At 40.6% G+C, this 15,895-nt stretch overlaps 1 protein-coding gene across 1 annotated transcript in view; it reads left to right on the top strand.

Annotated features, from left to right (window-relative positions):
* Positions 1-15,895, top strand: part of cep192 (centrosomal protein 192) — a 135,680-nt gene that overhangs the window by 59,844 nt on the left and 59,941 nt on the right. Inside the window, exons 24-29 of the mRNA XM_078541058.1 lie at positions 2,189-2,314; positions 3,977-4,114; positions 6,886-6,949; positions 11,013-11,152; positions 11,731-11,823; positions 13,790-13,902. Coding sequence (XP_078397184.1) covers positions 2,189-2,314; positions 3,977-4,114; positions 6,886-6,949; positions 11,013-11,152; positions 11,731-11,823; positions 13,790-13,902 — 674 coding nt within the window. The remainder of the gene's footprint in view (positions 1-2,188; positions 2,315-3,976; positions 4,115-6,885; positions 6,950-11,012; positions 11,153-11,730; positions 11,824-13,789; positions 13,903-15,895) is intronic.

Genomic DNA, 15,895 nt, shown 5'->3' with positions numbered 1-15,895 from the left:
TATGCGCCACTAGATCTTTATTGACCATGCGTTGTTAAATTCATACAATTTTATGTTTCAACCACTACTTGCTACACTTAATCCTATGATAAAAAGCTGACCACCTTTATTTTGCACATTGAGTTATTTTTGACTGTCTGAAGAGCCTTTCAGAAAGTCTGACTTGAGGGGAAAGAAGATACCAGCGATGCATGACTGTTTAATTGTTTCATAACTTCTTTACTAGTACTATGGATCTTCCTTGACATTGCTCATGACGAGGATTCACCATTTTTATAGCAACAAAAATTTTTTTAATGCCTTGTAAGAGAGAACCACTGATTCACTGACAGCGATCAAGTGCAACTCCAGTTACAATAATAATATGCTTGGGTTTGCTGTCATAGTATCTTTGTGGAGTGAATTCCACTGCTCTGTCTGTTATTCTATAAATCTGTTTTCTTTTGGTATTCTTTATTATGTATAAAATGTGTATCTATTTAGTCAATGCGAACATATATTTCAATATCTTCTGCTCGAAGCATTGTGTACCAGATGGACAACAGTGTGTTGTAAAAGTGTAAAGTAATGAAGCCCTCAAGTGAACTTTGGAAAACCTCACTGATTTAAATTTTAAATGGGTCCCTAGGAGATGACAACCTTTTCGTTACATTTAATACATGTGATTTTTTTTTTAAATGGGAGGAGAGATTTCAAATAAATATTCTCTGTCTTCACACTAGAAGACACAAATTGCATACCAGACCTAGAGGATAATAAGGAACTTAAAGTAATAAATATCAGCAGAGGAAAACATACTGGAAAAACTTAAGGGACTAAAATCCAACAAATCCTCAGGACTTGATGGTCTACATCCGAGAGTCCAAAAAGAGCTGCAGAGGTAGTGGATGTGTTGGTTATGATTTTCCAAAATTCCCTACATTTTAGAACAGTCCTAGCAGATTGAAAGCTAGCAATGCAACGCTGCTATTCAAGAAAGGAGGGAGAAAGAAAACTGCCAACTACAGGCCAGTTAACCTGGCATCAGTTGTCAGGACAATGCTGGAATCCATTATTAAGGAAGTCTTAACAATGCACTTAGAGCATAGCATACTTGGATTTCCAAAAGGCATTGATAAGGTGCCAAACAATGTTAATAGGCAAGATAAGACTCATAGAGTTGGGGTAATATAATTAGCATGAACAGAGGATTGCTCAACAAACAGAAAACAGAGCAGGTACAAATGGGACATTTTCAGGCTGTAACTAGTGGAGTGCCACAAGGAATAATGAAAGGGCCACAGCCCTTGACTTAGTCGAAGAGACCCAAGAATAATGTACCTCAGTTTGTTGACAATACAAAGCTAGGTAGAAATGCAGGCTGTGCAGGCGATGCAGAGGATGCAAAGAGATATAGACTGGTTAAGTAAGTGGGTAACAAGGTGCCAGATGGAGTGTAATGTGGAGAAGTGTGAGGTTATTCATTTTAGTCATAAGAATAGAAAAGCAGAATTTTTTTTCGAAATGCGTGAAAATTTTAAATGGTAGAGACTTGGGTATTCTCATAGAAACACAAAGTTAACATGCAGGTAGAGCAAGCAATTAAGAAGTCAAATGGTATTATGGTCTGAATTGCAAGGAGATTGGAGTATAAGAATAAATAAGACATGCTACAATTGTACAGGGCTTTGGTGAGACCACGTCTAGAATGCTGTGAGCCATTTGGTCTCCATACTTAAGGAAGGATATACTTGCACGGAGACGATACAGTGAAGGTTCACTAGATTGGCCCCTGGGTTGAGAGGATTCCCCTATGAAGCATTGGTAGGCTGAGTAAATTGGGCCTATACTCCTTGGAGTTCAGAGCAACGAGATGATCTCATTGAGATATTCAAGATTCTGATGGGGCTTTACAGGGTGTACACTAAGTGGTGGTTTCCTCTGGTTGGGGAATCTAGAACTGGGGACACAGTCTCAGGATAAGGAGGCGATCATTTAGGACTGAGATGAAGAGAAATTTCTTCATGCCAAGGGTTGTGAATCTTTGGAATTTCTGTACCTCAGAGGTTTGTGTCTCAGGGAATCCAGGGTATGGAGAGCAGGGGGGAAATTGGAATTTAAGCCGACGATCAACCATGAGCCTGCTGGGCATGCTGTGTGGTGTAGTCCTGCATCTATTTCTTAAACTCTTCTTTCTGTCTGTTTCCAGGTTTTGGCTGGGAAAAGCAAAAGCTTGGATTTTGGTGACTTGGTGCCTGGTGGTGATAAAGCACTCTCTCTCAAATTGATTAATAGGACTCGCGCCACTGTTCCCATTCGACTTGTCATCAGTGCAGTAAGTTTTTATTTCTCTAAAAAGTGACTAATTGAACAAATTAATGTATTCTTGGTCAGTTATAATGCAATCTTTGCCCTTTGTATTAAGACTTGGCCTCCTTGTCCTGATGCCAGACAGTTGACTTGACAATACCATAAATACACACAAGCTTTTGTTTAAATTGTTTTTATTCATTCTCAGAATGTGGGTGCAGCTGGCAAGGCCAGTATTTATTGCCCATTTCTAATTGTTCATAAGGTGGCAGTGAGTCACTGCAATCTATGGTGTATGTTCACCCACAGTGCTGACAAGGAGGCCCAGTATTTTGATCCAGTGATGAGAAAGGAACAGTGATATATTTCCAAGTTAGGATGGTGTGTGACTTGAAGAGAAACTTGGAGATAATGGTAACAAAAACAAAAAATGCTGGAAAAACTCAGCAGGCCTGACAGCACCTGTGGAGAGAAAGACAATGTTAAAGTTTTGAGTCCATATGACTCTTCAGAGCCTTTATGTTGGAGATAATGGTGTTCCCAAGTGCCTGATGCCCTTGTCCTTCAAGACGGTAAAGGTTGCGGGGTTTGGAGATAATGTTGAAGAAACCATGGCGAGTTTTACGGTGCATCTTGTAGATTGTACACACTGCTGTCACGTACTAATGGTGGAAGGATTGAATGTTCAAAGTGGATGAGATGCCAATCAAGCAGACTATTTTGTCTTGGATGATGTCAAGCTTCTTGAGTGTTGTTAGAGCTGCGCTTATCAGACAAGTGGCGAGTATTCCTTCAGACTCTTGTTGGCACCTGAGGAGTTGTCAATGGTACTGAACACTCTGCAATTAATAGTGAACATCCCCACTTCTAACCTTATGTTGGAGGAAAGGTCATAATAAGCTAACCCTTGCACCCATGTCCTCAGGCTGCAATGATTGGAGCCTCCAATAGCCAGCTAGTGGAGACTTACCGCCCCCCCCTCAATTTTCCATTGGCTTCGATTTTACTACGGCTGTTTGTTGCGACACTCGGTCAAATACTACATTGATGTCAAGGGCAGTCACTTTTGCCTTATCTCTGGAATTCAGATCTTTTGTTTATGTTTGGACCAAGTCTATATTGAGATCTGGAGCTGACTGATTCTGGCTCTGTCAGCTCTTTGCTCAGAGTACAATTCAGCTTCAACCAGTGAAAATTAAATTTAAAGAAAGAAATTAAAAAATGAAATGAGATGATGACTGGCTTTGAACACTGCATCCTGAGAAAATGGATGTAGCTTGATGTGAATTCATAGAATCTGGAGCTGAGCCTGTGGATTCCCCTCATTTATAACTTCAATAGCTATGGCACCTGACATCGCATTGCAATGTTATTGAGGGGTTGTTCTGTTGCATAACAAGTATCAACAAAGAAAGTACTGTATCAGCAAAGGTATTTTGACATGGACCAATCAATTTCTTCAGTGTTCCATACTTATTAAGCTATGACCTGAAATGCATTTCAAGATATCTTGTTATTAAAATCTTGAAAAACATTGAGTCTTCTGCCGTGAGCAGTATGCTAACCCAGTGCACCATCCACTGCTCTCTAGATATACAGACAACCTTTCCTCAACGGGGAACTTAATTTGCTTTAGCCATCTCGTGTCGGTTTCCAATAATTCTAAATACATTTTTGTGTTGTACAGAATGCCGCTGCATGGAGATGTTTTACATTCTCCAAATCTGACACGTTAACAGAAACTGCACCGCAGGCTGAGAGAATCTCGCCATTGGTGGCCCCATCAGTCATGAATCATGTGATGCGAGCCAGCTATGATGGAGAGGTAATGAGAAATTCTGAGCCTCAGCTCAATGTGTTCTTCCATGTTCAGTTTCGATCTACTTTCAAAAGAGTAAAAGTGTTTTTTCTGCTTGGATATTTATTTCTGTCATAGGATGATTTGTACATTTTGGAAGGCTGAATAATATGTCAGTGTGAGAAATCAAGTGGATTTCAAACTTTCTAAATTGTTCAGTGGCTTGGAAAAATCAATTTTTGGGAAGATTTAATGCTGTTGTTGAAATTTTGCTTTTCAGTGTCCTATAGGCAAGCTTAGCAGAGTGTTTTATTCTACATGATCTATTTTAAACTAGCAAAAAACTTATTGTGTGGCACTGAAGATTGGATCTCCTTTTGCGTGAATTTCTTTGGTCATTGACTAAGAGTATTCACAAGCAGCGCAGAGTGACCTCCAAAAACGACAGTGATCATGGGTTTGGATTGGCCTGAGTGCTAATGTAGAACTGAAGGACTTTGAACTTATGATAACTGTTGTGTACTCTGCATTCTCATCATGGTTTCCCAGTACCATCTAGCTGCCGATCAGCTCTTTGGTTGAAGACATGTTTAGAGCCATTTTAGGATGCTCCGAGTTGACCACCTCACTGAGTACTGTTGTATCTATTGGTATGAGAAAACCTATAAATTATGAACCACCAAGCAAGGCTGTGATACTGTGGGTAAATGCGAAGTTTAGGCTAGTCACTTCCAAGTCAAGGATGTTATGATGTGGCAGGCAATGTGTGCCAGGTGGACCAAATCCACGATGGAAACTTGGCCACGTTATCACAACAGTTTTGCAATTTGTATTTATTATGAGAAGATTTGTGCACTGAATTCAGAAGTAATAAGTCCATTAAGGCCTTTAGAGATTTTAAAAATTAAATTAAAACATTTATTAACAAAATATTTCAAGCACATACACAAGATTACAGTTCCTTAATGCTATAACTAATCCTAAAACTCTTAATTAACCTAACTCCCAACTACATACCCCCTTTAAGGCAACAGTCCAAAATAGATTTTCAATTTTAAAGGCAAGCCAACAAGTTACCACAGCATGCACTTGACAGTGGAATTCCAGAGGCTTTTCTCCAATATTAGTTACTGGACACAACAGACTTTTCAAGTATGGCTGGAGGCTTCCCCAAGACTGTTCCATACACACCGGTTAGAGATAAAAACAAAAAGCTAAAAGCTACTGCGGATGCTGGAAATCCAAAACAAAAACAGAATTACCTGGAAAAACTCAGCAGGTCTGACAGCATCGGTGGAGAAGAAATCAGTTGACGTTTCGAGTCCTCACGACCCGGGTTCTGCCGAAGGGTCGTGAGGACTCGAAACGTCAACTGATTTCTTCTCCACCGATGCTGCCAGACCTGCTGAGTTTTTCCAGGTAATTCTGTTTTTGTTTCACACCGGTTAGATCTTACATGGCCCCTCAACATAGCCTGTCATTCCTCTTTATGTATGTTTCCCTCTCTTTAATCTGTAAATTCCATTGTTCCAACTGTCTTTGCAAATTTGCTTTTCCCATAATAAAAATCTTTCATGTTGCCAACTTGAATGCTTTCCTTTTGGGAAAAATAAAAGCATTGCTTGGCCTTGTTTATCTTGTTAGTTGTAAACATCCTACTATCCCTTTGAAACCCAAACAACTCCTTCACTTATCTAAAAATACAAATTTCTTTTACACCTTTGTTAAGACCTCATCCATGTTTACTCATTAGCATTTCAAGTACCCTTCTACACCTAACTCCTTTTGATAATTTCAAGCTTGCAGTCTAGCTGACTCCAACTCAGTTAAATCACACACAGACAGAATCATCCATACTCACCTCTATAAACCTACTTTAGAATAACCCACAATAATATTATGAAAATTATTATAGTTTAGTAACAAGGAGAGAAAATTGGAGAGCCCATTTTCACAACCATTGAATGGCATTAGTGACATTCATCTTTGCAGTTTTGAGTGAAAAGGGGAAAGGTTTAGGGGGAACTTCTTCACTCAGAGAGTGGTGAGAGTGTGGAACGAGCTACCATCTGACGTGGTAAATGCGGGCTCACTCTTAAGTTTTAAGAATAAATTAGATACATGGATGGGAGAGGTCTGGAGGGTTATGGACGAGATGCAGGTCAATGGGACTAGAGGAATAATATTTCGGCAGAGACTAGAAGGGCCTGTTTTCTGTGCTGTAGTGTTCTATGATTATAGTTTGGGGGAAGTTCAAAAAAATTTTTTTAAGCCCTTCATTAGTGATTTGTGCATTGCTAAAATACATTCAATTTAATTTCATATTATTTAAATAGTGTGGTGATAGCTGTGGTTACTTTACCAATTCCGCTGGATCTAATTGTATGTTACAGAATACCTGCACCAATGATCACAAGAACAGTTACCGCTTCTATACTTTAGTTAGAATATGTTTCAATCTCTTATAGATATCAAATGGAATGTTCTGTCTATCCATGCATGATACCCACAGCTGACAAGAGGCACAAGCATGATAAAACTGCTCCTCAGTATATCTTTTTAAACAAAAGTGCAGTTATAAAGCAGATGCTGTTTAGAAACCACTAAAACTGCAGTCTTTGGCCAGCCGAAACACTCGTGCCTATTGTCTTCACTGGGAATATCAATTTTTCTTTTGAAAAGTTTAGAATGTTTTTTCAAACTTTGGCAAACCTGAAAAATGTATGTCTTCACTTTGTTTTTTTTGATGGATCTTCTACAGCATTATAAGATTTTTAAATTTGTTTCTTTTTTTACAGGATCCTGAAAGTTTTGTTTTGTGGGTTCATTTTCATGCACCACAGAAATATATCAGTAGTTCAGGTATTTATTTCATTTTGCAGTTTGAAATGTTTTGAAAGGCTTTCTCCACCAACTAATCACAATCTGTATTAATGACATGGATGAAGGGACCTGTGCCAATTTGCTGCTAATATAAAGATGGGTAGGAGAGCGACTTGTGAGGAGGATGCAAAATGTGTGCAAAAGGATATAGATAGGTTAAGTGAGTGGGCAAGATTTAGCAGATGGAGTATAAATGGAAAATATGGGGTTATTCGCTTTGGTACGAAGAATAGAAAAGCAGAATTTTATTTAAATGGAGAACGACCGCAGAATACTATGGTTCAAAGGGACCTGGGTGTCCTTTACATGAAGCATAAAAAGTTAGCATGCGGATACAGCAAGTACTTAGAAGGCAAATGGAATGCTGGCTTTTATTGCCTGGGGTTTGGATTATAACATGGAGAAGTCTTGCTAGAACTGTAGGGCATTGGTGAGAACACACCTAGAGTACTACGTACAGTTCGGTCTCCCAACTTAAGGAGGGATATACTTGCATTGGAGGCAGTGAGAGAAGGCTCAGTAGGTTGGTTTATGGAATGAAGGAGTTGTCTTATGTGGGAAGGTTGAGCAGGTTGGACCTATACTCATGGGAGTTTAGAAGAATGCGAGGTGATCTTATTGAAAGGTTTAGCATTCTGAGGGGGCTTGAGAGGGTAGATTTTTTTATTCACTCATGGGGTGTGGACTTCGCTGGCTGGGCAACCATTTAGTGCCCATCCCTAGTTGCCCTTGAGAAGGTGGCGGTGAGCTGCCTTCTTGAACCGCTGCAGTCCATGTGGTGTGGGTACACCCACAGCGCTGTTGGGAAGGGAGTTCCAGGATTTGACCCAGCGACAGTGAAGGAACAGCAATATATTTCTAAGTCAGGATGATGAGTGACTTGGAAGGGAACTTCCAGATGGTGGTGTTCCCATCTATCTGCTGCCCTTGTCCTTCTAGATGGTAGTGGTCGTGGGTTTGGAAGGTGCTGTCTAGGGAGCCTTGTTGAATTCCTGCAGTGCATCTTGTAGATGGTACACACTGCTACTGTGCGTCAGTGGTGGAGGGAGTGAATGTTTGTGGATGTGATGCCAATCAAGCAGGCTGCTTTGTCCTGGGCGGTGACAAGCTTCTTGAGTGTTGTGGGAGCTGCACTCATCCAGGCAAGTGGAGAATATTCCATCACACTCCCGACTTGTGCAATGTAGATGGTGGACAGGCTTTGGGGGTAAGTTACTCGTTGCACAATTTCTAGCCTCTGACCTGCTCTTATAGCCACAGTGTTTATATGGCTAGTCCAGTTCAGTTTCTGGTCAGTGGTAACCCCTAGGATATAGTGGGGGATTCAGTGATGGTAATGTCATTGAACGTCATGGGGCGATGGTTAGATTCTCTCTTGTTGGAGGTGGTCATTGCCTGGCACTTGTGTGGCGCGAATGTTACTTGCCACTTGTCGGCCCAAGCCTGGACATTGTCCGGGTCTTGCTGCATTTGGACATGGACTGCTTCAGTATTCTGAGGAGTCGTGAATGGTGCTGAACATTGTGCAATCACCAGCGAACTTCTGACTTTATGATGGAAGGAAGGTCATTGATGAAGCAGCTGAAGATGGTTGGGCCGAGGGCACTGCCGTGAGGAACCCCTGCAGTGATGTTGTGGAGCTGAGATGACTGACCTCCAACAACCACAACCATCTTTCTTTGTGCTAGGTATGACTCCAACCAGTGGAGAGTTTTCCCCCTGATTCCCATTGATTCCAGTTTTGCTAGGGCTCCTTGATGCCACACTCGGTCAAATGTGGCCTTGATGTCGAGGGCAGTCACATTCGCCTCACTGAGAGGATGTTTCCCCTTGGGAATCTAGAACTGGGGCACAATTTTTTGAATAAGGACGTTTAAGACAGCGATGAGGAGGCATTTTTTCTGAAGGTTGTGAATGCCTTTGGATGCCTTTGTGGCATCTGAGTCTTTGAATATTTTCAAGACTGAGATAAACAGATTCTTGAAATATAAGGTCGTCAAGAGTTATGCAGAACAGGCTGAAAAGTGGATTTGCAGCCATGATCTTAGTGAATGCCAGAGCAGCCTCAAAGACCCATACGGCCTGCTGCTGCTCCTATTTCTTATGTTCTTATTTAAGTATGTTAATGGGTTCTTTATTTATTTTGTTTCAATTCGTGAAAAAAACTATATATAGTTGGACAAATATGATTGGCAACATCGTTTCACAGCTTTGTGACATTAGTTTGTAAACTAGAAACCGTGCCTTTTTTAAAAAAAGAGCATTAGTGATCCTAGAATAAAAACAGAAAATGAAGGAAAAACACAGCAGCATCTGTGGAGAGAGAAACAGAGTTAATGTTTCGATTCCAAATGACTCGACTTCAAAAGTGATCCTGGGTTTTATCAATAGGGTCAGAAAATTTTGAAAACTGAAAGGTAATTCTAAACTTGGACAAATCTTTGATAAGGCCATAGCTGGAATACTAGGCCCTACTTTGGGGACAAAATGTCAAAGCCATTGAGTGTACAGAAGAAATTTACTAAAATGATATGAAGGTGTAAGGTTTTAGGTACGAGGAGAAACTGAGTCCCCTTTCACTGCAGCAGGAAATGTTAAAAGGAGATTTAATAATGATGCTCAAAATGATGAATGATTTTATTAAGGAAAATGAGGGTAGCTATTATTCTGCTGGCTAGTGAGTTCATAACTACTGGGTGTTTAGGTGGTGTAGAAAGAATAAAGGAAAGAATTATTTTTGCCTTATTTGTGCCTTAATGGCATCTGGCTCCAGCTACTTCTCAATGCAGAAAGTCATTGGGTATGTGGCCGTCTTCTGTCTTGCAGATGTGCCCGAGCCAATGAAGCTGTCCTTTAAGTTATTTTACAAGTACTTTTAAGAGTAAGAGGGTAACTTGGGAAAGAGTAGGGCCCGTTAAGGACCATAGTGGTAACTTGTGTGTGGAGCCGGAAGACGTAGGTAGGGTTCTAAATGAATACCTTGTGTCGGTGTTCACAAGTGAGAGGGACGACATGGGTATGGAAATCAAGCAAGGCTGATATAATTAAATAAATTAGCATAGAAAGGGACGAGGTTCTAAGTGGCCTGGCAGGCGTAAAAGTAGATAAATCTCCAGGCCCAGATGAAATGTATCCCAGGCTGTTGAGTGAGGCAAGGGAGGAGATAGGGGCGCTGGCAATAATTTTCAATACCTCCCTGGCCACAGGAGAGGTGCCAGAGGACTGGAGGACAGCCAATGTGGTACCGTTATTCAAGAAGGGAGGAAGGGATAAACCCGGGATCTACAGGCCAGTCAGTTTAACCTCAGTGGTGGGGAAACTATTGGAAGCAATTCTGAGGGACAGAATTAATCTATGCTTGGAGAGGCAGGGGTTAATCACGGGCAGTCAGCATGGTTTTGTTAAGGGGAGGCCATGCCTGACCCATAATGCGTAACAGAAGTGAAGGTGGAAGTTGCTGGATGCCCAAAGCTCCACGTCCAGGATGCTTACAAGCATGACGTGAAAGCCCTAGACATTGATTATCGCACCTTGGAGTGATTATCGCACCTTGGAGTCACTAACCGAAAAGGGAGGAAAATGGCGACACCTCCTGTGGGCTTGCATGCACCAGCACGATGACCAGTGGCATAACAACAGACCTTAACGCTGAAAACAACGTTCAGTAGCTTCCTGTGTGGCACTTATGGCAGAACCTGCTTGCCAAGGATTGGCCAGCAGCAAAGGTGTGCCATATGAAGACCTCGTCTGAAATGAATTTGTTTTCTCCGTGTCCATCATCCTTCGTAGATGGAAGGATTCCAGTTAGATCATGGGATATTCTAACCTAGTGGTGGATAGAAAGCCATGTTCGCTTTTAGATGGTAAGCAACTAAATATTAAAATGGTAGCGGGGAAATGGGATTAAATGAGTTTCAGATAGCTGGCACAGATTAGATAAGCCAAATGATTTTCTCTGTCTTCTGTGAAATAATGATTCATTACAGAAACCTTGAGCTTTAAACTGTATTATAAACTTTCAGTACTATGACATTTATTGCAGATCCCTTAGGTGCTGCTGAGAATTACTTTGCAAGAGTTGATATAGAGGTTGACAGTCCTGGCCCCAGCAACGTTATTAACAGTGTACCACTCTGTGCCAGAGTTGGAATTGCTAGAATACATGCTCCTAAAGACCTGCAGGTATGCTGACACAAGCATTTGAAGATATAAATTTTTTGCATCTTGGATTTTCTGACAGCCTTGTGGGCAGAAGTAATGTCTGGTGTAGCATGAAACCATGCAAACAAAAGGGCAATTCATGCTCCATTTTCCACTGCTGCCATCTCTCTTTGTACACAAGTATAAATTGTTAGTATGGGAGTGGGGGTGCAAAAGTGAAAATCCAAGTGCTGGCATACTGTGAGATTTAATACATTTTTGTCTGCTAGATGTATGGACTGAAGTCATTTTCTGTATTCGCAAATGGATCAACTGGGATATATTATAAAGGACTCTTACTAGCTTAAGGTAGTCAAATTGTAGTTGCAGTTGGCAGAGGATGCATCGTAACAAATGGAAGTTATAAGCATCTGCTGCATTAAAAGTCACATGATGAAAAGGTTTTGAAGAACATCATTTTTTTGTGAATGACAATCTAGCAGAGACATTTTGTACAAGTATTGAAACTGAAGATAAGTGTATTCTGTTGTTAATGCAATATGTGTTGAGGGACATGTCTGTTGTATGTGCTCTGAGGTTTTCATTGTTTTTACATTTAGACTCTCGTAATGTGTGCTAAGCTTGGTATGACAGCTAAACAAATCCTCCCTCTAAAAAATGCAGGAAATATCACTGCACAGCTCAAGATTCAGGTGAGTTAGCAGTTACCTTAAACAACTTCACTAGTCTTTTTAAGGATTTAGTGCACACTACTTCTTAGTTTTGTTTTATGTAAACTTATGCAGCGTTCGTGTGAAAACCTCCTATAATCATTTCAGCAGCAAATAAGGTGGGGGGGGTGGGGTTTAAAAAGCCTTTCATTTACAAATATAATGCTAACCTCACTTCTTAAAAATGAATGCTGCATGTATGGTATTAAGCTTGCATAGTTCAATTTGTTCTCTATGTGGGCAATACTGGTCATCGTTGCATTTATTGCTCGACCCTAGTTGCATTGATGTGGGCTGCCTTGCACCATTGTTGTCCTTCTGGTGCTGAATTTCCCATGATGGTCTCAGGTTGGGAATTACAGGTTGTTGACCCAGCTAGAATGATGGAACAATAGGTGTGCAGATTAAGATGGTGTGTGTATTGAGAAAGAAATTGGAGATGATGGTGTTCTTGTAACATTACTGCTCTTGCCTTTCTTGATGGTAAAGGTTGCCCAGTGCTACTGTGTATTCTACTGCAGCCAGAGTGCACCAGTGTTATTGGAGGGTGGGGTTAGATGCTGAGTCTAGTGGTAGAAGTGCCAATCGAGCAAACTGCTCTGTCCTGGATACTGTTGAGTTTGAGTGTTTTTGCAACTGCACCCATTCAGACGAGTAGCGTGTATAATGTCGCACTGAGTTAAGATGGCTCTTCCCAGCATTCCCACATAATTCAGCTGCTCAAATGAATGCTCTATGCCATTTTCTCAGGTAGTAACTCACTTTCCTGGGGTTTTATTTGGTTTGGTGGCTAGTCTGAATATGCAACTCTGTTGCAGTCAGTGGGGCAAGGAAGTACAACAATATTGCTAACATAGCAATGACGGAATTGTAGCCAACCTTGCTTGAAATGAAAAGTTGACACTTTTTTTGTTAAAAGAAAAATTTGTCATCACCTTTACATCTTCAAAAAAGAGGCAGTGTCACTTAACAGTATACTGTGAAGTTGATGTTTTGGGATATGAATGCATGCAGTATTTTCATTGCAAAATATCCTTTTTGCTTGTTTGCCACCTGTTTTTTAAAAAGAAATGTTAGGATTTCTCTTCAAGCTCATTTCTTGTTTTTTGTTTACACATAAAATTACGTTTCATTTTCTTGGAACTATAATTTTTGCACTTTCTAGGGCTGTTAAACTGATGTCAGCAATCGGCCCAGTCCCTAACTGGCTGCTTTGGAAGCAACTCCCATCTTTGTTAGAATCATGTAATTTCATAGCATAGGAGGAGACAGCTTGGTTCATCATGCATGTGACAACACTCTCATTTTGCGTTCAGGCTGCTAATTAGGTCTACAAACATAAACCTCCATATCCTCAATATCAACCAAGTAAACGAGTGCCTGGTTTAATATCAATGTTGTGTGTCTTATATAGCTCCCCATTAAATTTTCTGATCATTTTTCTGAAATTTGATCATCATTGGTCCAAATTATATTAATCTCATCAGTAAACATTAGGCAAACTTTGAGTGGAAACAAAAATCCTGAAATATATGTTTATACGTTTGGTCTCTTGAATTACTTATTGTATAGTGAAAACTGGGTTGATTGAATGATGGTTTTCCCATCAACCCACTATTCCTCGTGTCCTACAATTTCATTGTTAAGCAAGTAAGTTGTATTTATTGGTCATGAATAATTTGCATAGAATTGTTCAACATTGCATCTTTTTTAAAATGAAAATTAACATTTTATGATCATCTATAGAGAGAGTTCTGCCTACTAATTGGGGATACAAACATTTACCTCTGTACCCATGATCGACCAAGTGAAAAAGAATATCTGCTTAATGTCAATTGTGTTAAAATCAAATTTATCTACATACTTCAGTACTGAAAGCCTGTACTTGGAAATGTTTGTGTATATTTTATGGATACTTAATGCTGAATTTTCCCCTAATTTATTTTAGACTGCAGAATGCTGTTTTTTAGCAAAACCTGAAAATCTTTTGATTCGGCCTGGAGAAGAATTGGAGATTGTAGTTTCATTTACTCCACAGGATGCTCAAAGTGAGATACAAAGGTATAACATTAACATTAGTCTTTTAGCTTTGCAATATAATTGATCTTCAGTCCCCACTATATACTCCATTGATCCCCTTCCTTAGAAACTGTCTCTGGCTCATCAAGACCATTACAATTCTGTTTGACATTGAGCTTCCAATATCCTTTCTGTCACCAAGACTGATTATTTCCATCTATGCAATACCTCTAATTCTTCGCTGATGAACCCTTATGTATGTCTAAACTATCTCCAGATGACGCTTTTCTTCCTCCCATCTTCTGTAAACTCCAACTTGTTCAAAACTCCACTACTCACATTCTGGAGCAAGTCATGCTCAGCCATCACTCATGTCCTCATTGATCCACATTGACTTCTGTCCCACAACTCATGAAAATTCTTGTCTTCACCTTAACATCCCTTCACTGTCTTGCAGCCTTTAGCCATCTGAGTCCCACTTTCAGGAGTTGCCTAGCTAAATTTTGCTGGACCTCTACACTTCTCAAAATGACCAGAACCTAACTCTTCACCCCTCCTAACCCCTCATTCCTTGGTTCAACTTCCTTTTGCCTAATTGCCATCTGTGAAGTACTTTGCAATGTCCCTTATGTTAATGTTGTTACGAGTTTCTAATAGATCTCTTGTCAAGGAAACATTGCTACATTTTACAGCTTACTGTTATGAGCAGAGCCAAGGATATAAGAAATGCGAGTAGACCATACAGTCCCTTAAGCCAGCTCCACTGTACAGTAAGATTATGGCTAACTTTAAACCTCAACTCGATTCCACATACCTTGATTATTTTAGTATCTGAAAATTTATCAATCTGTCTTGAATACAGTAATCAGCTGAACATCAATAGTCTCTGCAGTAGGACATGACTGCAGGAGTTCCTCCAGGGTCGTGCCCTAGGCTCAACCATCTTCAGCTGCTTCATCAATGACCTTCCATCATAAGGTCAGAACTAAGGATGTTCACTGATGATTGCACAATGTTCAGCATTCGTAACTTCTCAGATACTGAAGCAGTCCATGTCCAAATGCAGCAAGATCTGGACAATATCCAGGCTTGGGCTGACAAGTGGCAAGTAACATTTACACCATACAACTGCTGGCCATTGACCATCTCCAGCCAGAGAGATTCTAACCATTGCTCTTTGACATTCAATAGCATTGCCATCACTGAATCCCCCACATCCTGGGGGTTACCATTGACCAGGAACTGAACTGGAATAGCCATATAAATACTATGGCTACAAGAGCAGGCCAGAGGCTAGGAATCCTATGGTGAGTAACTCACCACCTGACTCCCCAAAGCCTGTCCATCATCTACAAGGCCTGAGTCAGGAGTGTAATGGAATACTCTCCACTTGCCTGGATGAGTGCGGCTTCAATGATACTCAAGAAGCTTGACACCATCCAGGACAAAGTAACCCACTTGATTGGCACCACATCCACAAACATTCACTCCCTTCATCACCAATGCACAGTGGCAGCGATGTGTACCATCTAAAAGATGTGCTGCAGGAACTCACCAAGGCTTCTTAAGCAGCACCTTCCAGCCTACAACCACTACCATCTAGAAGGACAAGGGCAGTCGGCAGAAGGGAACACCACCACCTGGAAGTCCTTCTCCAAGCCACACGTCATCTTGACCTGGAAATATATCATTGTTCCTTCACTTGCTGGGTCAAAATCCTGACAGCATTGTGGGTGTACCTGCTCCATGTGGCCTGTAGTGGTTCAAGAAGGCAGATCACTGTCACCTTCTCGAGGGCAATTAGAGATGGGCAATAAATGCTGTCCTGGCCAGTGACATCCACATCCCATTAATGAATTTTTAAAAAAATGTATTCAGGATAGTTTCTTAGAACAATACATTCTTGAACTATCCAGGGAACAAGTGATTTTTAGACCTGGTAATGTGTGCTGAGACAGGGTTCATAAATGACCTGCATAGTAAAGGATCCTCTAGGGAAGAGTGATCCATAACATGACAGCATTTCACATTCAGT

The sequence above is a fragment of the Cetorhinus maximus genome, chromosome 4 (assembly GCF_964194155.1).
Source record: "Cetorhinus maximus chromosome 4, sCetMax3.hap1.1, whole genome shotgun sequence".
Lineage (NCBI taxonomy): Eukaryota > Metazoa > Chordata > Chondrichthyes > Lamniformes > Cetorhinidae > Cetorhinus > Cetorhinus maximus.
This window is presented reverse-complemented; position numbering and strand designations above follow the sequence as displayed.